Here is a 24,539-nt window from a genome sequence, read left to right as displayed (position 1 = left end):
CTGCTGGCATAAGCCCTGCAGCCCCTGGGGTACCACTTTTTCTCCTTACGAGCAGCATGAGCTACAAGGAGTGGCTACTGCTCCCTCTCTCCCCATAGGCCCTGGTGTCACTTATCTGCTCTTCTTTCCTTGGGGCCTCTGAATATCTCCAAAGAGCCCAAACAAATGAACACTGGGAAAAAACTTCCACAGTCCTGTGTCAGAGGAGGAGCAAATCTTATTCCCCTAAAGCAGGTTATTTGGAGAATTAGGACACATACTTAATGTCCAGGAAGAAGATTAAATTTGTTTTCAGTAATGTTGTGGCTCTCATGCTAGAATGTTTCAGGAATAGAGACGGAGGAATTAAGTAACGCTTGGGGCAGTAGCTACATACACTTCCCTTTTAAGAAATAGGAAGTAGATATATGGGCATTACTGTGAAGGAAAGCACTTCCCATAGATGCTCTGACCACCAGTTCCTCCTTGTTGTCATGGAAGGAATTATGGTGGGAAGTTATCACACTCTTTCCGTATACAAGATACCAAGCAAAGAGTGTAAACATTAGTTTATCACGCAGCGTGCATTACTGATAACCAGATAGATCCCAAAGAAATGCCTAGACAGTACCTGGTGCTCAGGAGAGAAAGATATAAAAGTAATAAAGGGTAATTCTTAAACATGCAGAGGACTGAGCCCTCAAAATTAGGGAAATCTCTGCCCACCTTAGCTGTGCAGGTGCCTGAACTTAATTTATGCCTCAAGGCCAGATGAGTAGTTGAAAGAGGCTGAATAGTAATTTAGATGCCCACATGCCAATTTCAGAGCCAAACCCGAATTCCACTAGCCTTTGCCTGTCATGCCGTGCTCCCATCCCTCCGTGGGCTCTGCTTTCCCAGCACAGCCAGGATCCCCCACATGGCGAGTGGCATTTCAGGTGGCACCCACGTCCCTGGGGCGCAGCAGAGACGAGAGCGTCATGGGGCCCTTGTGTTGCCCTTGCGGCCAAGTCACTGCAGCGCTGCTGAGAGGAAGGTGGCAGCAGCCTTTCCACCCAGCACGAGCTTGGCTTCGCAGGTGTCCTCCGGGAGTTTCATAACGGGCTTGCTCTGTCACCGACCTTGGCGGGGAGTCGGGCTCTGCAGGGAGGATGTCACCTCGCTTCTGCATTAGAATGATCTGTTAGGTGGGTCTGGGGTCACCCTTTGAAGACATCTACTTCCCCCTGGCCATGTAAAGACCAACTTTGCTCTGGGTCCCAGGGTCTGTATCATCTCCATGTGCTTCAAACTGTGTCAGTGCCAGACCTGGGGATGTCCAAGCACTGCATTAACCTGCCCAAGAACCAAATTACTGAAGTAAAATAGTTGGAAGTATGAGCTGTTTCACTAAAAATCAATGTAAAAACTGCTTGTGAAGCAGTTTTTGTTTCCCCTTTTGTTTCCCCTTTCCTTCTAGTTCTCTTACATTCACTGAAAGGCTGTGCCTTGTCTGTCTGTGATAGACTCCTCCCGGCTGGCAGGGAGTCCCCTTTCTTTGAGGTGTTTATCCTCACTGCTCCCCTGGAAGGGGAATGCTCTCACCCCCCCAGAATCAGTGGGTCTGGGCCCCCTTCCCAGGACTACACATGGGCTGGGGAAAGCGATAGCAGCATCCCTGTCTTCCTGAGCCAGAGCTGGCATCTTGACTGCACACATTTCTCCTGCTTTCCCTTGTTACTGTTAACAACAACAACGCAAGTTCTGTCTTTACCGAATAAGCTTACCCCGTGTACGTTTAAAATGTTAGTCTAGACACAAGGACCAAACCTCTTTATTTGGTATAATATGATGCTCACCTAGGATATGAGAAGGGCTCGCAGGGCTAAATATGAAGGGTATTAAGAGTGTCACGGTTTGCTTCCTGAGTATTGCATATACGATATTATTTGGGGCTGTCCAAGGTCAGAGCTGAGAGAACCTGAGAGCAAAAAGGAAATCCGGCAGGGGTGACAGGAAAGTCTTCCTTCCTCAGCCTCATAGCCCTCACCAACACCTACCTGCAGTCTGCTGGCTTCTCCAAGCGAGAATGTGGATTGAGACACACGAGACTTTTCACTGTAAAATAGCCTATGCCTGACATGAGAAAACCCTGGATAATAAAATTTTACATGTTTTTTCATTAGCTCTGAGTTAGCTAAGGTTTAAGACTTTTTTGTTGTTCTTGTTGTTAACTGATTTTTCAATGCAAAAAATAATTTACAAACCTCCGCTCCACCCCCATAAATATTTTCCACAACAAGGTGTTTATTTCTGAAGGCCCCAGATAATATGACTCATACTGAGTTTTAAAAAAAAGGAGAAGTGAGGCATTTTTGAACGCATTAATACTCTTTCACAGCCAGATTTTCCCCTTAATCACACAGCATGAACAGGTGAAAAGGGGCAGAAAAACTGCTTTAAGAAAGACAAAGACAAAAACCAAGGATCAAAGCAAATGTGGAAGCTAAGTTGCAATATTGCACCTACCTTGGGAATTCCCTATGCACTGTGCAAAGAGCAGGATGTTGGAGATCTCTTTGTGACCTTCTAGACTACAAGGAGTAAAATCATGGATGATGGACTAGGTGTAGCACGTGCATCCATAGCAAAAGGCTTCAAGTTTTACTTGAAAAACAAAACAACAAAAAATGAAGAAAGGTAAATAAAATCTGACCTTCAAACTTTCCTATCAACAATCAATTATTGGGTTCAATCACTCCAGGAAGGGCATTGCGGGCAAGGGGTGAAATCAAGATGCGTTAGAACTTGTTTCTAAGTGTCAAGTCTTGATTTTTCATGGGGTTCAGTTGATTTAAAAGCTGTTTATGAAGCATTTTACAGATGGGTGCGTTCTTTATACAAAATGCAAACTGCTTACCCAGATGGTCTCACATCTGGATTAGTCTGCAGTACAAAACAGAAAAAAACATAGTTGCATTTTTAAGCAGCTGCTATCTGTAGCAGACCTAAAATTGGTGATGCTCACCTAAGACATTTATATCAGTATAATTTGTGAATGGTATTTATTTCCCTACTTCTGACAAGCCACAGGGCCCTGGTGGAAACATTTCAGAGTGTTTGGGTGTCTGACTTACTTTATCATGATCGCAATGGAAATTTATTGCCTGATTGCACGCACTATTATTGAGAAACACAAACCTGGTTAAAAACAGAAGAATAGATGTTTTTCTGTGAAAATTTAGTTACATAAGCTCTCAGATAAACTGATAATACGCTGAAGCCCCTTATCCAAATCTTATCTCAAGCCAAAAAAAAGCATTGAAAGATTTGGGGAAAAAAGTATTCTAAAAAGATCTTTTGTGAGCCACTTTTCCTTGCCTTCATCCGTTCTGATAATTACCTGATTTCGTTTCATTTCTTAGGGAAAACAAATTGATTCCCCAGACGATCTGTGCAGCACTGTTCTAGGAGCTTTGTTTCAGCAGGTTTACAGCGTGTTTACATAGGAACTGTTCTTTCTACAGCTATTTACATTTTTGGCACAAATTGTTTTTCATCTACTTATAAATTATCTTTTTGTTTTCTTTCTGCTTTATCTTGTCATTTATTCTGTTGTTCTTGATCATTCTTGGAAGGGGCTATACTGCCATCACTCTTATGGGAAATTTGCTAGCTCTTTTCAGAGAGTCCCTGTGCTGAAACAAGCACGACCGTGTGACTTCAGATGTGGATCAGGCAGTCTGTTCCTGATGCTTCATGGTTAGAAATGGTCAGAAATGTCTTCACTGAACCCAAAGCATTTTCTGAAAATACCTCAAGTTTCAGGTCTCCGACTCCAAGGCGGGTTCTGAGGCGGCCAGGGAAGGCAGCACCGTGTCTCTGGCTGAGGAGCAGCCATCCTGCTGCACTCATCTGGTTTGGGGCCCTGGCCTTCAGCTTGGGCATGTTCCTGCTCCTGGCATGAACCTGTGCAAGGTTCCTTCTGGAGTGCAGGACAGGACTGCCCTCCCTGCAACCCCAATTGCCTTATCATCCAAATGTGGTGACCTCTTGTACCATCTGTGCAGCCAAGTTTCCTTCTCATGGAGAGGATGGAGGACTCCCCTTGCATGTCAGGATGAGGGAGCTTGGCTGTGCCTGAGTCAGGAAGGAGCATGCAGGGAGCTGGAATATTCCTGTAGGTAGACCCCAGAGCGCAGGCACAACCGGGACTCTGCTACAGATCCAGGCACTTGAAATCCCTGCGCTGTCGTGAGAGCTTTGCTGCAGGAAGCCTAGAAGTGATGAGAGCCTGTCTGTGCTGGGGAAGTGAGGCCTCCCCATGCCTGTGGTCTATCCTGGCAGCTCCTGCTTGGCCTCCTTTTGCTGGGAGAAGAGGGCACACACAGGACACGTATGCCAGTTAAATGACAGGCTAATTCTAACCAGTGATCCTGGGGAGTCATCACCATATTAAGAGAAATCCCTATAAACCAAGTTCAAATCCTTTTAAAAATGCCTCCCCTGTGTTCTGCATGAGGGCAGCTAAACACACATGCTCTTTTCCTCGAGCCACATTCCAGCTTGCATAAAAACCTCCCGAGTCTAGCTCATGCTGCTGGAGTGTCAGTCATACATAGCACAGCTGGGCAGCTGCCGATCTGCTCCCCTTCTCCTGGCAGAGGAATTTTTGGAAGGCTCCACGCTGTTAACATCCCTGTCGAGGTGGTAGCTGCAGGCGCAGCAGTCTGCAAAGCACAAACTTGCTGAAGCCTGGAGGCTTCGCCGCCCTCCCCCATGTTCAAGGAGCAGTTTTTACATGCGCGCTCGTAGCCACCGAGTCACCAAGGCGAATAAGACGCGTCGACTCATACCCCAGCCCACAACAAAACCTGCTCAGGCAGCGCTGGGGAGCTCGCACCAGGAAGCTGACTTCACCCAAACCGCTCGGCTATTTCTCATCGCACTATATCGGGCTCTGCTACCACCGCTGCTGCCTCCGGATGAGCGAACCCAGGCTCCAGGACTTATTTGGCCTGTACGTGCAGTGCTACCTGGTTCCTCCTTTTTTTTTATTTTCCCCCTTTTCTTCTCTAATATAATTTTTCTCATCTGGTTAAAAATAATCCCGCTGAAAACCAAGAACACACAAAGCTCCGCTCTTCTTTCTTCCTCCCCATCTCGCTTAAGAGCATTCGACTTCCGTAAGGTTTAATTTCAACGGCCGCTTTCAGCTTCCTGCGACTGGTGAGTTCTTTTTTTTTTTTTTTCCCTCCTAAATCTCTTGATGTGAATTTATCCAGTGCTTTTAGTTTTACTTCTATTAGTAAATTCCTGAAAATGATCAGTACTAGTTTTAATACTATCTGTTAAAATCTTCGATATTGTGATAACTGTGTTAGACATTGGTTTAATCCTCCAAGTCACGTATGCTGTCCTGGATTTTGTTTGTTGCAAGGATTTTTTCCACTTTACCATAAAAAGGCCTTGTGTAAAAGCAGAAAAAGTGGCCAGTGCCACTTTTTTACATGGTAAATTATGTTGTAATTTACACTGTAACCAGGAAAAAAAGAAAGAAAAAGTGAATTGCTATAAAAATGGTGGGTCTGGTTGTGATCCCTTTTGCTGTTGAACCTAGGAAAGGCATGCGGGTGTAAAGCTGCAACACCTCGTAGGACATTGCTTCCCCATCCATGAGGTACACCAGGGCTGTGAGGAAAATGCAAATTCAGGTTAAGATTTTACGGTAAGAATTTGTGAATGGTGAAGTTTAGCTTATAATGTGAGGTTTGAATTGCGTTCAGTTTGCCAGTATCTTTGTCCCTGGCTCTGGCTGCAGTGGAAGCCCAGATGGCTCCAACCTTCATCTCCACCGTCATCCAGAGCAGGAAGGATTTTGGGTGCATCTAAATGGCTGCGGATGTAACATGTTGCTTTGCTCTTCTCCCCTCTGCCACGTTCCTGGGACCCTGCTAAAGAGGGCAGGGGTGTGCGCAGGCTTGCGTGTATAACCTCTGCGCTCACTTTTTTAGCTTCTGCTTATAAGAACTTCACCCTACATCATCTTGGTGGCTGTGGGATGGTCTTGTCACATCACCAAAGAGAGGTAGCTCCTTCAAAGGTGAATGAGGAAGGAGTGTCCTTCAAACACAGGGCTCCACAAAGAAATTTGAATGTGGCTTAACAGATTTTCTGTTGTCTTCTTTCCTCTGTGTTTCCCACTGTGGATGGGGTGGGAGAGGGGCTCTGGGACCTGGAGGCCAGCTTTGACACATTTGTCCTGAAGAAAACATTTGCAGAGAAAAAAGGTAGGACAAATGGGATTAGACACTTGTTAGCAAACAGATGGGTCTGTCTTTTTTGGTTTCAGTGCGTGCTTGCCTACTGTCACTGTCAGCGTAAAGTGGAATTGGGCTTTGCATTGTGCTGCTTTGTATTTTTCCCTTTGGAAACCGGTCGGAAAATAGAAGTTCCAGTAGAAAAAGTGATACTCATATACTTATTGCGGAAATTGGTTTAATTTCCTGCATCGCAGGCAGGTCTGAAGATGTGTTATACGAGTGAATTCCGTGTTGCTGGGCAAAGGGGATATGGATTTGATGTGAGCACCCTGTTCGGGATGTGGGGAGCCTCTGTAGGGTAGAAAAGCTGCCTGTCCACTTGCTTCCTCCTTAGACAAGATAAAGCCTTAGCAGGATGTAGTACCAAGTTTTATATTCGTTAGGTCAGGTACTACAAACAGAGGAAGTTAGTAGTCTTATATTTAGAGAATTTGTGCTTTTATAAGTAATCTGCACTTGCTGCGTAAGTTCCAGGGCAAAGAATTAAAATACCTTAAATAGGCCTGATTCTCATATATAGCAAGACAAATTAATAATCTTCTGATTATGAAGGACTAAGTGTCTGTAAACTACTGTCATTTATTCCCATTTCAAGGCAGCTTTACTTCGCTAGAACGCTGTAACATGGCCTCACTGCACATTAATCACCTCCATCAGAGGAAAGTCTCTGTTCCACACACGGCACAGTAAAACATGAAGTTGGAGAGGTACTTCCAGAAATACCAGCTTTCTCAGGAAAATGTTTTTATGTAGGATAGCAACGGATCCTGGCTCAGCTGGTCCATGGGGAGTGTGAATCTGGTGGTGACAGGGAAGCGCCCTCCCTGCTGCGGGTACCTGCCAGGCCTGCTGCTCTGGTAAGAGCAGCAGCGGCTGGAAAGAGCAGGGGCATTGACGAGGCGATCTTGCACACAGTGAGGCCATGCCAGGTAAAGTGGACCCTGCGCAGTGTTTGCAGAGCACGCTGGAGATGAACAGAGCTTGCGGAGGCTGTCGTGCAAAGCCACTCATGGGCCTGTGTGAGCGGAAGCACCTTCCTCTGCCGCCTGCTTCCTGATAACCCGGAGGGAGGGCGCCAAGGCACAGCGGTGAAAGTCTCTCTGTTTCTCTTCTCGTTGCTGCCATGCACATGTGGATAGGTACCAGGAGCCGGCTCAGAGCTTTAAATCAAAAGAATTTTCACTGAAAAATGCCTATTCTGCTTGAAACAAACACCGCCATTTTCTTTCTAAAATCCTGGTGCTATGATTCTATGACTTTAATTAAGAAGTAGTCAAATATTGCTGAACACATTACTCAGTGTGGCCACGTCAATTTGGCATTATCCATATAACGAATTTCTTTTTTTTTTGGGTAGCATTTTGATTATTGTTTGAAAACAATTAAAATGAATAACTGGAGTTTGCCTGTTTAGTCTTAACTTGGCATTTCTGAGCCTAGCATCATTTCCCAATTAGGTTCTCATTTTTCAGTCAATGGCATGTGGTTTTATTAAATCAGCACTTCTCGAATGCTGAACACACCTTACTGCTGTAAAAAGTCTTCGGATGGCCCCAGTGAGCAAGGGAGGCCCCAGTGAGGCAAGACAGGACGTGTAGCCTGCAGCACAACACTTGGCGGTAACAGGTTAAAACGAGCAGCCACCGAAGTAGCGAGGGGTAACAGGCACGACCGGCCACCAGGGACTTTACTGGGGCTTGGGGCTCTGCTCTGGTCTCCAGAACCCAGGAGAATCCAGGGAGAGCTGAGAGCACCTTGTGCTGAGGTGGCTCCGGCCTCAGCTCGCTCCGCTCTCCTAGCTGGCCACGCGCACCCACTGAAATCTACACGTGGGCGCGGTGATTGGATCGGGCTTTCCCGAGGCGGACTGGGCTGACATGTCGTGTCGGAAAGACCCAGCAGAAGCAGGAAGGAGCGAAGACCTCTGGCAGCCGCCGCAGCGGCAGGGACTGGTGCTGGTGCTTTGCGGAGCGGCGCTCCTCACTCGCACTGCTTCGCAGAGGCGCCTTGCCAGCCCGGAGGAGCGATATTCCTCCAGCTGCAAGCTGTTTCAGTGTCTGCTGTATGGCGTTTTCTCTTGACTGTCACGGATTCGGTTTCAAAGGTTATCCTGGTTTCTGTAAAATTACAGATGAGATTCTCGTAAAGCAAAAGCGGGAGGCCAAGACCCCTAGGAAATTAAACTGTTTCGGTTGTCTGCTGTGCATGCCAGGCACCGAAATACTGCGCAGGCTTTCGCTCCAGCCAGAAAGCATTTCTTTCCTTTTTGGTGAAAGACATGGTAACGGACAGTTTTTTTTATCAAGTTGATTACATCTGAATTACCTATTAACTTTCTCACAGCTGTGTGCTTGTGTTTTTGTATTTCAAAAATATACTGTAAAATATACATTAAAACATATATATTAAAAAACCTTATGTAATTTCTTCTGTTTTCATCAGAAAACAGCCAGTTTTAAAATTCATATTTCTTTAAAATTCCCCTTTAATTCTGGATGAAAAGCTGTTGTGTAAAACGTCTCTGTAAATTTGAACCAAGTCTCCCAGGATTCAAAATGAATCATGGGAAATGTGATCATGATGTTTCAAGCTCTCCTAAAATATCTCTTTTCTTATATGCTGGATCATTTTCATGCAAAATATATAGAAACCAAGAAAAATAAGGAAAAAATCAAATGTTCCTTTCCCTGCCTCCCGCCGAAAAACAAAAACTCTGCACTGAGATTTACCATGGGGATTTGCCCAGTCTTTCACTAAATGAAAGCCAAATGTATGTCAGCTTTAAGAACCTGCAATGGCTTCTCAAAAGATTGAGCTGAAGGAGGACCAAGAGGGACTTTTATTTTACTTCTGGTGCTAAAGAGCAGAGCTGTTTCTCCTCTTAACCTGTTCTGTATGACCCAGTGTTGCCTGCAATACTATAGGTTTTATTTAAAAAAGTGAGATGAGATTAAGGTCATACAGGAACTGGAGAAAGGTGAAGGAAAGCAGTACTGGACAGACATATTCTGCTCTGTGTTACTGTAAAATATAAATCAATGTAAGTTATGAAACCAGATATAACTTTTGCTATTTCAAAAAAAAAAAAAAGGAAAAAAGAAAAAAAATGTGAAAGCACCTTTGAAATTGTGATTTAATCTACCTCTGTCCTTTAATCTACCTCTAAACTCTGCCCAGGGTGTATGCAATTCCATGTAGGCAATTAGGCACACACATTTTCTGTGTGCGTTTATTTTAATCTGCTACAATTAAGGAATTCTAAGGAAGTTTACAAAGTAAGGACATTTTTCCCTGCCTATTCTGTAAATACCTATTACCTGGGTTTACCCTAGTGCCAGGCAGAGTGCATGATCCTGAGTCGCAGGCTAGAAGGCAACTCCTTTTTTAATTTAAAAACCAATTCAAGGGCCAATATTCCCATGGGGAGAAAACACATGGGGGGAAAATTATAGTGATTGCAACTGCTACCTGAAAAGTGTGTAAAATTCTTTCCAAGCATGCTCTCAAAAATTTTAACTTTCTTTTCAAGCATGCACACATAAAAAAAAAATAAGAAAGAATTTAAAAGAACGGCAGTTACATGCTGGCTGAAATCCCAACTATGATTTTAAAGAGCCTAGTCTATACAGAGGTGAGAACAAACTTTCTCATGTTGGCAATTCTAAGGTGAAAAGTTAAAACTGCCAGCCGGTTTCTTTGTGTTATAAATTAATTAACCCACCAAATAGCTTTTGTTCACTTAATCATGGCTTTGCTCAGTAACTTTAGAGGCTTAGCACATACTGCAACAAAATTAAAGTCTCACACAATGAATATGTTTTCCTCCTCAAATGAAAAAAAAATCCATGTGCTTTCCAAGTGATTATTTTTAATTGTTCAGTATCAAAAGATGCATCTCTATCTGCTACTGAAAATGTGTATACATTCAATGCATATTTTTTTCTTATCACAAAACATGCAAAATAATCTTCCATCAAACACTAGATAATTCTGTACTAACTAAAATTTTCCTCCTTTGCTTTTTGCCTCCCACTGAAATCAAACTTATGCAAATGGTACATCATTTAATGAATATAGAGAACATACTTCTACCCCCTTACAGTCATGGGGAGAAGATCATATGTTATGTAGTTTCATGTACACAGATATATGGATTCATTATTGAAATAGTTACAGATTTTGAGTATATACTGCTTCATCTTTGGATATTACTGTGTAAATGCTTATATAATCATATACACCTAGTCTAGCAAACAATGTGTCATGTGAAAGAAAAATTAAAAGTGTTTATTCAAAACTAATAGACAATAATTTATAAAAGAGAAATGGATGCTTCGTGATGACTGTACCCATGTCCGTAAGTAGACAGTCAGCTATTAAAAACCAGGGGAAAGGGCTAGACTTTATGAAAAGAGAACACAATTGTTTGAGGTTGTAGATAAGGGAGTACTTCAAATTTGGTGAGCCAAACTGCCCAAGGTGCCTTTTTGATTTGTGTCAAACTTCAAGAAAGGTTAACTGTGTTAAAGAATGATATGACATGAAAAATTTGAAGTAGTTGGAGCTCAAGCTGCAAACGTTTCCGCATGTGAGTAATTTATTTTACACATGGTAGTCTCATTAAAGTCAAATAAATTACTTAAATACTGCACATTTTATGAGATTAGTTCTTCGCTTTGTTTATAATGAAATTAGACACCAAAGCTTGCATTAAACCTGGAGGTCCATTCTGATCCACAGAAAGATTTTACACTGGTACACACAGTAGCGCTTCTCTATTTCCATCGACTCGAGAGGCTGATCGGACAGTGAATGGGCCATGGGCTTCTTCTCTGTGAAGGGGTTTATTTCCTACATGAGATTTAATCACATTTAAAACTGAAGAGAATGCATTTGAGTATTATATGGTGTGTAAGTTGTCAAGTCATGCCATAAATATGTGAAAAAAAAAGAAGCCGTTTAGAGTCTTGGCTTGAGCTGGAAGTGGGTACTTATCACTACCAGCTCCCATGGGCTGCTCTTGAGTTCAAGATCTCAGATCAATTCCCTAGAGTGCTGGAGACTTTTTGTTCATTTTTAGAGCTGTTCTAATTAATTGTGTTCATGCTTAATTTGTAAATGACTGCATGTGATTAGTCACATCTAGGCGATCCTTGAAGATAAAGTAAACATTTCCTTTGTTTGATTGGATAATTAAAATTAGGGCTAAGCAGTTCTTCTAAGGGAGTCGAGATGTTGATTGAATGGATCTTCAGACGTATCATTATCCTCTGCCTATATGCATTCATTATAGGTATTATTACTAAACTAATGAACTGCCAGTTGTTACTTCAGGCTAAGATATCTCATTATGTGGCTATGTACATATGTGCATAGGTGTAAATGTATATTTGCTCTTAAGGTCTCATACTTTACATTCTTTACTTCATGTCTTATTTCATCTTCTAAATAACATCGGTCTGTTTTTCCTTTAGTTTGCTAATAATAAAATTGTAAAGATGACCGAATACTTTTCTTATTTTTTTAAAAAAAATATTTTCCCTCAATTTCAGTTGTTAAAACTGCCAAAGGAAAAAAATACAGGTTTGTGTCGAGCCAGCAATGATTTTTGTTAAAGGTTCATGAAATTGGAAGTTTTTAAACTTTTGTTTTTGATTTTTTTTTTAATGCTGAAACGCTGAAATTTTAAAACAAGTTATGGTTTCATTTTGTGAATAAGAGAGTGCAAAATAAAAATTTCTAAGTTGTTATGTCCATGAAGTTGTTATGTTAGGACCCTTTCTTTTTCAGTGTTTGAAGAAATTTGTTTTTGAGAAAGTAAGACATCCTGTCTTTGAAAACTTGGGTTCAGTGAATGTTGCTTGTTCTTCTGACTTTAAGAAACCATTGCAGGTGTGATTTTTTTTTTAAGGCTAATAGCTGTATAAAAGCTCTCACCCAAGCTTCTATGTATCCGCACATTTCTTTAAAATATAAAAACATATCGGCTGATAGTCTGGCAGTTAATCCATAAGTCTCCTAAATAGGGCAGGCACCTGAAGCGTCTCAGGGTAACGCAGTCTGCCATCTTGCTGCTAGGCCAGAGAATAAAGATGGATCTTGTAGTAACTGGCTTAGAAAGGGAATAAGATGAAAGCAGAATATTTGGTGTTGTAGTGTGGGGAAAAGATTAGGAATGATATGGGGCTGCAAGCGAAGTCCTCTGGGAGGCAGCTCCCTCTCACAACCAGCAGTACCAGCAGTATCAGCACCAAAGCCGCTAAGGGCTGAAACGGTAGCACTGCCTGAGTTGCAGACAGGCTGTGTCCTAGGTTGGCAAGATTGGGAACAATTAAGACTAAGGATCAAAATCCTTTAAAAATGATTCTAAATGCCAGGAGGCAGGTAATGCGCATGCCAGAGCTTAGTGAATGCCTGAAGAGAAGGCTGCGCAGCAAGGGGCTGTTTGCTCGTGGACCAGCAGGAGTCTCTGAATGGACTGTGGCTCATGTATTAATTTTCAGTAGTCCCACTCATTGCTGGCAAAAAGATGCACAGTGTTTGGAGCTTTGCATGTGCCTGGAGCTGGTACCACCGCCGTATGGAGATGAAAACAGAGGGCTCTCTGGACATTGATCCGGCCATCCTGACCACATCCATGGTGTGCAAAAGATCTCCATTGCAGGGGCAAACCCTCTCCCTGCTAACTGGGCACTAGTACCCCTGTTTTCTCCAGATCTACTACCCACTGAACGACCCTCACCATGCCCAGGATCACTCTCAGATGCTGCTCTGCGCTCTGCACCACTCACAGCACCCGTCGAGGGGAAGGTGTAAGCTGCGAGTTGCTCTGGTCAGTGGGCATGGTTCTGCTTCTCCTTCCTCTTCTTGATAGTCTTTCAGAAAGAGGTGCAGTGGGCATGTTATGTATCTGCAATGAAGTCTGAATAGACAGTGATTATAATCAACAGGATAGAAAAAAGCATAGAAACTGTTTTGCAGGCACCTGTGTGAGGTGGAAATTGGTGTGATGAGGAGAAATGTGGGCAGGCAAAGCCAGCACATGCATTCAAGCCTTGCAAATGGAAGTCTCCCCAGTGTTTTCAACTTTCTTTTATGCAATGTTCAAGATTAAAAATCATCCAACTCGTGTCCTGCTAACAACAGGAACTGCAGGAAGCCGTAGCCGTGATAGGGACCGGATTATGGCGGTGATGTTTAGTATGTTAATTGCTTTAGCTCTCAAAAACATTTTCTGACTGATCCGTGTCATGTCTAAGTATTTCTTTGTCTTGCCTACTTAATTTTGTTTACATAGAAGCTAATCCCTTTCAGACCCCAGTTTACTTGAGGTTGCAGTATCCGTATCTGAGATGGTGTTTGCAAGTGGGATTTCCTACCTCTTTACAGACCCCAGGCTATTAGGTGCTCTCCATGCCCTGCAGATGTTCAGTGCAATGAGCCCATGCCCATCTCGTGCGCCGGGCCGACACAGCGAGTGAAGTGCTCTGCAGCCATGGACAAACTGCTGGTAGTGCCCTGTATTGCAAAGAAGGTGGGAACAAAAATACGAAAGCAAAGAAAGTGAAGTTTCTGAAAGTGAATAGAAAAACTGCTTCATGAAAATCCGTGCAAGAATTTTATATGCAGTTAAATACAAAAATTCATTAAAGGTTACTATTCAAAATGATTGCATCAGAATTAGACCTGTATTTCCTATGCTTAATAATATTAAAACAACAAACAAACAAACAAACAAACAATTCACAATAGCATTCAAATAAAATCTTCAATTAGTGCGAGTGATGAAAACATAAAACAAAATAGTGTAAAAAAGATATAGGTATATACCTGGAATTCCAGCTGTAACATTCTTCATAAAACGTGTAAGATTCAGCAAATCAAACTTCTGGAAAATATTTAAGTAGCATAAACTCAACCGTCTGCTACTAGAAGGTTTTGTGCAGTCTTTTAATGGGTGCAGCATGTTGCAAGGTCAGACCTAGTTTGTAGCATATAATAACAGAGAAAGGAATGAAAGCTTTTGCAAATATTTATGCAACTGGTCATATGTTGATGCACAGCACTACTCTGTACTGGCGATCTTCAACCTTTTTTGTTTTCTATTGATATGTAATCTAAGGTTTCTGTTTTCTCATTAACTGAGCTATTTAACAGCATTATAACATAACATAACAAATAGCATAATTATTTTAATAAATTAAAATGTTCCTGGCTTAAAGCTGTGTCAGTGACAGGCTATGTGTGTAATGAATATGCATGTGTGTAGTACCAGTAGCAGTGTGAAGGAGTGTGAACTCCAGATGGCTGCCAGCAAAAGCAAGAGCAGGACTGCTGACTGCCATCTGTCTACAGGACCAGAGTAGGGACCCGCTATGGACTCTTCATTTTTATTCATCTGTGGACTGGAGCGCAGTGCAATTTGCTCTGAAAATATCTCCATGCTGTCCCAGTGGGATGCTTCAGCATTTGTTGCTGTTGGTATCAACTAGCTATGCCCACTAGCCCCTAACACCTTTTTAATCTTTAATTATTTATGTGTTTCCTTTTCAAAAAAAGGCAACATAACCAGGTCCATTTATCAACAACCTCATGGCAGAGCCACGCTGCCGATTTCCCGGCAGCCGGGAATGCTGCCACTCGGGCCGCAGCCTCCATCGAGTTCTTAGAAGCGCGCTTGCCTCACGCAAAGCGCGTCGCGCCGCCACGGCGCAGGAAGCGCCGCCTGTTGCAATGGCTCTTCCGAGCGCCCGTAAGTGGGGCGAGTGCCACGGCTGCCACTCTCGTGCCGCGTATAAAGGCCGAGGCAGCGTCTGAGCCTCAGGCGCGTCTTCTGGCCGCTTCACCGCGTGGAGAGGTGGCAGGGGCACCGAGGCAGGTAGGGTGCTGCCTAATTGCAAAATGGAAGCGGGGGAGCTGCCTGTCGCAGTTATCAATGCCTCGGAAATCTTCTCTAAGCTCATCCAGTGCTTCTCTCTTTTTAATGCAAAAAAAAAAAAGAAATATGAAATGAGCTGAAGCATTAAGCATAGTTCTAGCTCACTCTGCCTGATTACTCTTGCTTTCTCTATCATTCTCTCCTTCTCCTTGTACACCCTGCCAGAAATACAAGGGGAGGAAGAAGGGAGCGTGTCAGGCTAGTGAAACTGGAGCATGTTACTGTAACATAGCATATATGCTTTTTGCAGCCATCATTTGTTTCTGTGCCACTGATTTAAAAATTTGACTCTCTTCATATACAAACAAGGCAGAAATATATTATTTATGTAATGCACAGAGGAAATTTTGAAATTAAACTGTCGTATTCTTTAACCAGCTTTGCTGAGAGGAACTGTTTTCCTTCGGTTTGGCAGGTAGTGATTTTCATCGTGCTTTGTGTGCAGCCAGGTCCTCCTGGCGTGAGCACTGAATCTTCCACGCAGCTGGTGGGGAAAATATAAATGCTTTCCAGATAGGGAAATCTGTCTGAACGCTGGCAGCAGCTCAGGCCTAACTACATACTACAAGGAGGTCCTCTCAGTTCAATTTTACAACTTAACGTAACTCCTTCAAATGATATTGTTTGGCCAGCGCAGCATTGGCGACACAGCTTCTTTTGGCTTGTGCTTACTTCACAGAATCACAGAATGGTTAAGGTTGGAAGGGACCTCTAGAGATCATCTAGTCCAACCCCTCTGTGTTACTTGCTTGTTGAAAGTGATTTGTTAAGAAAAATGTTGAATGCTTATGGGTTCTGCTGTGAATCCTAGGTTACTTTTGAAAACTATTTTATTTCATTTTGCTCCAGAGTCACATCTGAAGTCTTTTCTTCCTTGTTGCTGCTCGTGGTTCTGTGTTATGATTCCTCACAGAATAGCCTACATTAGTTAGCAAAGGGCTTTTATTTTTTTATTTTTTTATTTTTTTTTGACTCTGGGCTGTCCGTAGAGATCATGGGTATGTTTCCAAGGGAGTTTAAACTGACTGATCAGGGGTGATTGAGGTTTTTGGTAGTCTTGCTTAAAGGCAGCAAATGTCTCTCTAAAAGCAGATTAGGGACAGTTATATCGAAGTTAGCTTGATTTTTTTGATTCTTGAGACAAGTAGAGGAAAAGAAGTAGCTGGTCTCAGTGGAGACTAGCAGAGATGATAGAACCGTTAGCGCTGGCGGAGCAGCAAGAAGCTTATTTACATGAATGGCTGTTGCACACACAGCTGGGTGGGAGGGAATGACAGAGTTCGGCATCCTTGATGTGGAGTGCTCCCCGTGGCCGTCCAAAGACATACCCAGAAAACCATATCTTGATCAAGAGTGTTCTGTTCTCTGTGGTTTATAAATGTTACATTTTATTTTTACTCTTCCAGAAACATCATTTGACTCACTGGAGAATTAAAACTGACAGCACCACAGAGCTGTGTGGGAGAAAAGGGGATTTTAGACTCAAGTGACACACTCAAGTCTTGAGAAGTAGAGATGTTTGGATGGCTTCTCACCAAATGGAAGTGATCTAAAGAGTCGCCTGATAACACTGCATCTCTGCAGCCAGCTCCTACCGCCTTGAGACAGTGTAATTGGACCTGGACTCTAATAAAATGCTGGATTCAATCAAGTGTGTGCTGGTGGGAGACTCCGCAGTGGGGAAAACATCGCTCTTGGTACGTTTCACCTCTGAGACTTTTCCAGATGCCTACAGACCCACCGTGTATGAGAACACTGGGGTGGATGTCTTCATGGATGGTGTACAGATTAGTCTAGGTCTTTGGGACACATCTGGCAGCGATGCCTTCAAAGGCATTCGTCCCCTCTCATACCAACAGGCCGACGTGGTGCTAATGTGCTACTCAGTGGCCAACCACAACTCCTTTCTAAACCTAAGGAATAAATGGATTGGCGAGATCCGCAACCACTTGCCCCGCATCCCTGTTTTGGTAGTGGCTACTCAGACTGACCAGCGAGACACAGGGCCCTACAGTTCCTCCTGCATCAGCCCGATGGACGGGAAGCGGCTTGCGCAGGATGTCCGGGCCAAGGGCTACCTGGAGTGCTCTGCGCTCAGCAACAGAGGCGTGCAGCAGGTGTTCGAGTACGCCGTCCGCACGGTGGTCAACCAAGCCAAAAGACAGAACAGGCGGAAACTCTTCTCCCTGAATGAGTGCAAGATCTTCTGAGTCACATCAGCTGTGGATTTGCTCACGTTCATCTTTCTTTGCATAAAGGTCTATCAGCAGAGATGGTGAGAGGCAAACAACCAAAGGAGGACTCCCAGCAGAGGATCACATGGCACAGGTGCCCCTAATGAGACAGAGGGATGCTTCGTCTGGTCTGCTTTTCTGTTTGCTTTTTGCCCTTTCCATAGGTACTATATTTAAAAAGAAAAGGTAGGGGTAAATGTCCTCCACAAACCTGCGTTTGGCCTTTGCTGGTCTGGACTGATGGGGATCTAGTCTGGTAACAGCTGTGCTGATGCTGTTGCTGTCACTGATGTTCCTCAGTTGTTGGTTTGTCTGCATTTATTTAATGATGGAAACTTCTGCCCAGATCTAACCCTCTCCTGACAGATCTGTCCATGTGAAATTTTTGTACTCTAAGAACTTTGTACATAAAGCTTGACCACTGTATATTCTATTTAAAAGACTTTTCTATATGTTGCTGTAAAATCCTGACAGAGTTTGTTTTCATATAATGGAAGTTTTTTTTCCTGTAATTAACCACAAAAGCGAACTGTCCTGTCCATAAAATAATGGCCTGCAGCCTAGCAGTTCTTACACATGTCCAAGCTACTAGACAATAGTAACCAAAGCTGGTGCGCCCAGCTCAGGAGTGATAAAAAATTAGTGACATTTCAAAGCTGTCCTGTGGATTTTTGAGATCTCTTTTGCTTCTTTGTCTCATTCCTAGTACAATGGAGTCTGTCTCAGCAATGTCTTTGAAATAGGATGAATTGGGAGGAAACTAACCTGTTACCTTCCTAAATTTGACCTGGTTGCAACCCGAGAAGAGTTGGCTTATAGTGGGCTGCTTTAGATACATGGGTGGGAGAAATCTGTGCTGTCACCTCTGTTGCCCCTGAGGTATTTCTGATGCCAAAAGATTTCAGTCTCCAGGAAACATAGGTGTTTTTTTTCAGGAGAACTAAAATTCTCATATACTTTAGTATGTTTCCTCCCCTCCCCTCACAAAAAAGCCAGTTGTTTTATTGAAAGCAGTCACTAAATGTAATTAAAAAAATAAGTGCATGGCAATATTTTGAATGGCTGAGCACCATTTTGGGGAGTTTTCATACCAGGCATAATTAGAAAAGCAAAGAGTGAAACAGGCTTTGCATCCTGGGGAGTCTGGCAAATGCAAGAGTCAAATCCCGAGGTACTTGGAGTTACTCTCCTGAAGAGAAGGGCAGTTGAAGGAGGTGGGAACTCCACACACATATGAGAGTTCTGCTGGAAGGCGGGTGTGGGTTGAGCCTACAATGTCTGTCATACATTCCTGGTGATTTGCAGTGTCCTCCTTCTCTTCCAGTTATCTGCAAAAAGCCTCTACTCCAAAGCAGCCCTCAGATCTTACAAATTTGTCTCATACCAAGGTTTCTGCTGCCAAGGTGGAAATCTCTTGGGGGGGATTTTAGTGCTGCAAGATTTTTGTTCTTTTTTCCTGCTCTTCAGCTAGCTCAGCAGTGGCTTTCAGGGGGTTCAGGGCATAGTGCTGGGAGAGGCGGCAGGCAGAACAGTAGGATGAGCATCCTCCATTGGGGATCCAAAGAGAACAACCTCAGTTTCAGCTGAGCCCAGCTCATGTATTTCAACAGGACCAGATGCAAATCCTGATTCAAATCCAAAGGTGGGAACTTCGGGAGTTAGCTCATTTAGCAAATAAGCTAACTGCTTATTTGCAGTAGTGCATCTTCCAATTTATTCCTCAAAAAGAGGTCAGGAGCTCTCCTCATTGCTCTATCTCTGAGCCTCTCCTTGAAAAGAAGTACAAATCAAATCCTTCTCCGATGAATCTGAGAGATGATCTGACTGTGAGGTAGTGTTTGCATTATGGCTGCCTTGAGGAGCAACTGTGCACAAAACACCCATCAACCTCATCTGAAGGGAGACTTCTTGTCATAAAATGCACATTGGTCTCATGTGAGGCTTTTATACCAGCTTTATATCCTTATAGGCTTCTGCACCCTAGAACACAAGACGAGGGCTCCCCTCATCACCCAGCCTTCCTGTGGTATTCTCCTTCCTGCCACTCTTTCTCATTCTAAAACTTCAGACACAAAGTGCAAAACCTTTGCCCCCTGAAACACTAAAATTGATTATGTTTGCAAAAGAACCTGAACAGCGTGATGCTTATGTACAGCTACACAAGCACCTAGGTTATTTGCAGTCCTCCCTTAAAAACCTTCCAACGTTTGGACACACACATTTCTACACCTCAGCACTTGCAATGCCTCTTCACTGACACTTGTCTTTTTTGTAACCCTAATTTAAAAGTAGCTATTGTAACTATTTGAACATTAAAGAATACATGCAAAAATATCCCACTGTTACTCTCCAAACCTTTTACCTTTTTAGAAATTTCTGTTACAGTCTCCACCCCACTAACTGATTTAATATCTAGTTTAGTCTACTTTTATTTGAGATAATTTTTTGCCACTACGTTCCAAATGTTTTTTTTTTATTGTCTGTGGGTTAAGCTTTCTTTACAACAGTTCACACACATATATACACATACACGAATATGTACATATATCTCGTATATATATATGATTTGAAGAATTAGTAACTGCTAGGCCAGGATGCCCTGCTGTGATTTATGCCATGGGATGCTGCATTCAGTGCCCAAAGGGCTGCAGGGTGGCTGCAGATAGTCCTGCTAGAGTCAGATGAACACGTGTTTCAGAATGACGGCCCAAGGAAATTTGCATTTCATCCATATTTGTTTCACCACGCTTGTTACGGTGTGCCACAAGGGCAAAATGAAGACATGAAGGTTTGTTTGCAGTGAAACAAAACAGATGGGGTTCTCAGAGCCATGTGAGTTAACCACGGGGGATGCATGGGGATTTCGGGGTGTCCTGATGTGCCCTTGGTTGGGGGTCCGGGTGTGAGGTCATTGGGTAAAGTCAGGCTGAATTTTAATATCAAGTCAGATAGAGGTGTGCGAGGAATGAAGGGAGTTTGGGCTTGGTGCTATCGAGCACTGGTCCCAGCGGAGCAGCTGCTCGGCGGGGACGACGCGAGGGGACGGGGTGGCGGGCAGGCAGGAACCGACCCCTTGGGCCTCCCATCGCACCAGCCTGGCTTGTTTTGCTCATGTTACCTGGGCCACGGGGTCCGTGGGTACAGCTCTCTGATAAGAATCTGCCTCTAATACTCAAAAGAGATTCAAATGACAGCTGAGCAAGAGTAGTTTCGAATTCTTTTCCTCTGAAAAAAAACAGCAGGTTCGGGGAGAACAACACACTGTGCAGCCTCATGTCTGCTGCGCTGAATTTTTTTCAGCTCGAAACCTTGCCCAAATGCTCCGTTTCAGCCTTTCCAAACCAAACCACTTCAAGTTGTTATTTTTTTGCTATGTTTACTTTGTCACACTGCTAAAATGGCTTAAAATGAAAAAAAAAGAAAAAGAGGAAAAGAAAGTGCACTACTGTTTTTGTCATCCTTTGACTTCTGACAGAAAAAAAAGTCATTTTGGATTACTCTTTTTAAATTAATTCTGCAAGCTGAATAAAAAGGTTGGATGGCAATGCAGTTCTAATTAACACGACGAACAACCCTTTCAGCAACATTTTTTTTCTTTTGTAATTTGCGAAATGTGATGACAATACATTTTGCCATCTGAAATACAGATTTCACAGCTTTTTCATACTTACTTGATCTGCAGCACACCACACAAAGCTTTTCTAAGAATAAACAACAAAAATAAGTTTCCAATCTTTTTTTTTTCCCCAGAATTTTCATGTGGGAAATCGTTCAAGCCTGTTAGATGTAATTAACAATGTTTTGTCTGTCTGCTAGTTGTAATTAGCAGTTTGCAAATATTTGTGTGATTTTGGTTTAGCTGCTTGTGCTTGCCTTGCTCTGCTCGGCAAAGCTTCGTGTCACAGTTGCTTCTGTTTTTGCGGTTACCTTCTCAGCTTCACGATGCGGGAGGCAACAGCCGGCAGTGGAGCAGCAGGAATGGGGCCAATGCAACTGCTTTATGTTGAGAGCACGGCTGGTTTCCCTGCAGTGTTTTTTCCCCACTGGTTCCCTGTCCACCTAACAGGGACCCTGCCGGAGTGCCTCCCTACCTGTGTTACCCTTTTACAGCATCTGAAGGAATAAAGGACAAAAGGGGAATACTGTGCATTTTATCATCTCCCTCTTTCAGGGTAGAACTTGAGTATAGCCGGGAATAGAAGATGGTCCCAGGATGCATGTTTGCCAGGGAAGTCCCCTAAAATAAAGTATTTGGATGTGCACAAGCATGGACCCCCATTCGGGAAGGTTGTCTAAAAAATGCTTAAGTTAGGGCCAAAATAGGGCCATACTGGAAAAAGATAGCATTGTCAGCAGCACCTGTGTCACTTGGAATCTCAAGTGATCTAGGTCCCTTTTGCAGAATTTTGAAAAAATGACACCTGTAGATGCTTTGAAAATTGGATCAGAGGTGCCAGGTAATGTGCTCTGGGCACACGCTGCAGCTGCTCCGGCTAGCACTCGTGTCGATACAGAAAATGCATTTAAATAAGCGTTTTTACACATGGTCCCATAACCACTGCAGCAATTGGGCATGAAGTAAAAGAAAAACTGAACTGCTATCCCTGGATGTGAGGAAATGTGCGTTTGCCTCAGGGATTGCACATAAGAGCCCTCAATCAGTTATCCCAGGGTACCCCTTGCAGCCGACCTCCCGCATACCCTTCACGTTCTGCTCTGAGCAGCCAGCTGCTAGAAACAACATTTGCTGAGAAAAGCAACATTTTGGGTTATTTGGGTGCTTATATCACCATAGCTGCTCGCCTGCAGTGCTGATGGACTTTCCCCTGGTACTGGAGATGTTTCAAAAACCCGCCTCTCCCCCGCTCCCGACCGGAGCTGGCTCCTGCACACGCTGTGGTGTTTGCACGCGGGCTGGGCAAAGACTGCTCTTGTCTCCACCGCAGCCTCTGCTGCGCATTTCTCAGCTCTGCGCATGCCAGCTGGAAGAGCCTTGAATGAGTTATTAGCAAATGAAATAATATCCATTGTGAAAACACATCTGCCTCTCAGAAATGACCTGTACAGGACATCCCGCGGGGATTCCTGCCAGGGCTCCCTCACCTCGGGCGGCAGCCGGCATGATTCACGTGGGGCGGCGCGCGACACAACCGTGTGTACGTTGGTGGCTGCTGCTGTCTCTGGGAAGGAGGAAGGAAACGGCGAGGGGTGCCCCTGCACGGCCCGCGGCACTCGCTCGCGCCTGCAGCATTTCCAAGAAGCCGGCGGCGGCACCGCTGCCTCTCCGACCAACCTGGGCTGCCTCCCTCCCGCTGGGCCCAGCACCCGTCCCTGCGGCGCCTGGATCCGGCTTCATCTCCTCGTGTGGGGTGAGAGGGCAGAGAAGGGCCAGCAGCGAAAGCAGAGCCGGGCTCGGCAACCTGCAAGATGAATTAACCCAGCAGAAATCGCTGGAGGGACAGGAATTTCTTACGCCTCTGCTAGTACATAAGCAAGTGCAGAATGTTCTCATTCGCAGAAACCTCTATGTCCTTCCTATATATAAAATGTAACAGTCATTTATCTCTTAACATTTTCATTTATTTGTTATTTCATTTACAACCATGAGAGCCTCTCTGCTGCTTAAAAACAGATACCAGAGCTGTCCTGCCATGTTCATGCAGCGTGTGTTTGAGGAAGGTTTAAAGGTCGCAACACCTCATAAAAGCTGATTTAGGATTTCTAATGTCTCTTAGGCATTAACATATTTATTTTTTAGATATTCTGTGGAGTTTGTAGTGGTGTCTGATCTATCACAGAGTTACTGTTCTCCTAAACCAGAGCTACAGCATTGTCTAACGAATAGGGCATTGGACTGGGCATGGACTTTTTGCTGCTAAGTCCATTTTTTATCATGTGCTCCATGAAGTCAGTTCAGACCAGTAGATAGCTGTTAAATTCAACCAGCCTTTGGATCAGGCCATATATAAGCTAAACGAGTTAACTTTCAGAAGTACAAATTCAGTTTGGTTGCTGGTGCAATCTCCTTCCCCAAGGGATTATATTCAGGATCATATTGACCAAAATGGATTCTTTTTCCCTGGGCCTGCTCTATGTGGTTCACAGAGGCAAAACAGTAGGATGGGCAGTAGATGGCAAACTCTAGGGCACAGACACATCTGTGGTTCTCCAGCTCCGCTGCTGCTGGTTGGGCGACATCAGGCAAGTCCCTTTTTCACTTGCCCCATAGGTGAAATGGGGAGACGTTACTGACCTTTTCTTAAAGTGCTTTCGGATCTATCACGCAAGTTCCTGGGAGCCGTACTTATTTTCTAATTTGACAGTTCCTAGTTCCCCTTCTAAGAAACGCTTCCGATGATGAGCTGGTTTGCGGTGTTTGCGCGGAACAGATTTGCAGTGCAAATTTACAGAATTAAAGCTCTTCGGTGTTTCAGTTAACTGAAGGCATAGGATAGGTAAGCACAAGGGCAGAAAGAGAAGGGAGAATATGTATGATGCAGGAATCCTCTACTGTTTTAACAGATGGCAATCATGTCTATCAATATAATGCTCCTAATGGTGTGAAACACAGGTAATGGGCTGAGCTAATATCTGATCCATCGGTAGCATGTTCAGAAGGCAGATTCCAAGTTCTGCTGATTGCGAGGAGGGTGAACAGAGGGAACTTCACTCTATTGCCCACTAAATGCTGTTTTGGGAGCACTCTCTTACATTCCCTGTGGTAGCATACCTGAAGACAGGACTCTATGCGAGATTAGCATTGATCAGCCTCTAGCAGGGACATTTTTATGGCAAGGACTTAGCTGCTTATCCAGCAGCTCTCACTGAAATCTCATCACAGATCTAATGCAGAAAGGGTTAAGCGGGTCCCTGAAAAGAGACTACTTTCTTTTTGGGATTTGTGACAAATCACTTAGGGACACCACTGAACTACCCAGAATAAACACAGCATTTAGCAAGCAGAGGAACTTAGATGGCCGCAGGGTAGCGGTCTGATGCTGTGGGTATGCTGGAAGAACAAAACACTGGGAAACCTGAGGCAGAATAGCAAGAAAAAGTCTGCCTTTAATTCCACAAAACTGGCCT

The 24,539-nt window shown here is 43.8% G+C and overlaps 1 protein-coding gene and 1 long non-coding RNA gene across 2 annotated transcripts; both read left to right on the top strand.

Moving 5' to 3' along the window:
- Positions 1-6,195: 6,195 nt before the first annotated feature.
- On the top strand, positions 6,196-16,798 carry LOC148594706 (uncharacterized). Its single transcript, XR_015913376.1, has 2 exons — positions 6,196-6,248; positions 16,626-16,798. It is a non-coding gene; the product is annotated as an uncharacterized LOC148594706 (long non-coding RNA).
- Positions 16,799-16,816: 18 nt separating this feature from the next.
- RHOH (ras homolog family member H) lies at positions 16,817-17,429 on the top strand. The gene has a single exon (XM_010216923.2). The coding sequence runs from the start codon at positions 16,854-16,856 to the stop codon at positions 17,427-17,429; it is 576 nt and encodes a 191-aa protein (XP_010215225.1). The 5' UTR covers positions 16,817-16,853.
- Positions 17,430-24,539: the final 7,110 nt, after the last annotated feature.

This window comes from Tinamus guttatus, unplaced genomic scaffold, assembly GCF_059628265.1.
Source record: "Tinamus guttatus ecotype Peru unplaced genomic scaffold, ASM5962826v1 Tinamus_guttatus_pri_ptg000213l, whole genome shotgun sequence".
In the NCBI taxonomy this organism is placed as follows: domain Eukaryota; kingdom Metazoa; phylum Chordata; class Aves; order Tinamiformes; family Tinamidae; genus Tinamus; species Tinamus guttatus.
Note: the sequence above shows the minus strand (reverse complement) of the source record. Positions and strands in the feature narration are given on the sequence as shown.

Coding starts and splice junctions, on each gene's coding strand:
- RHOH (XM_010216923.2), top strand. CDS start 16,854: ATGCTGGATTCAATCAAGTGTGTGCTGGTGGGAGACTCCGCAGTGGGG.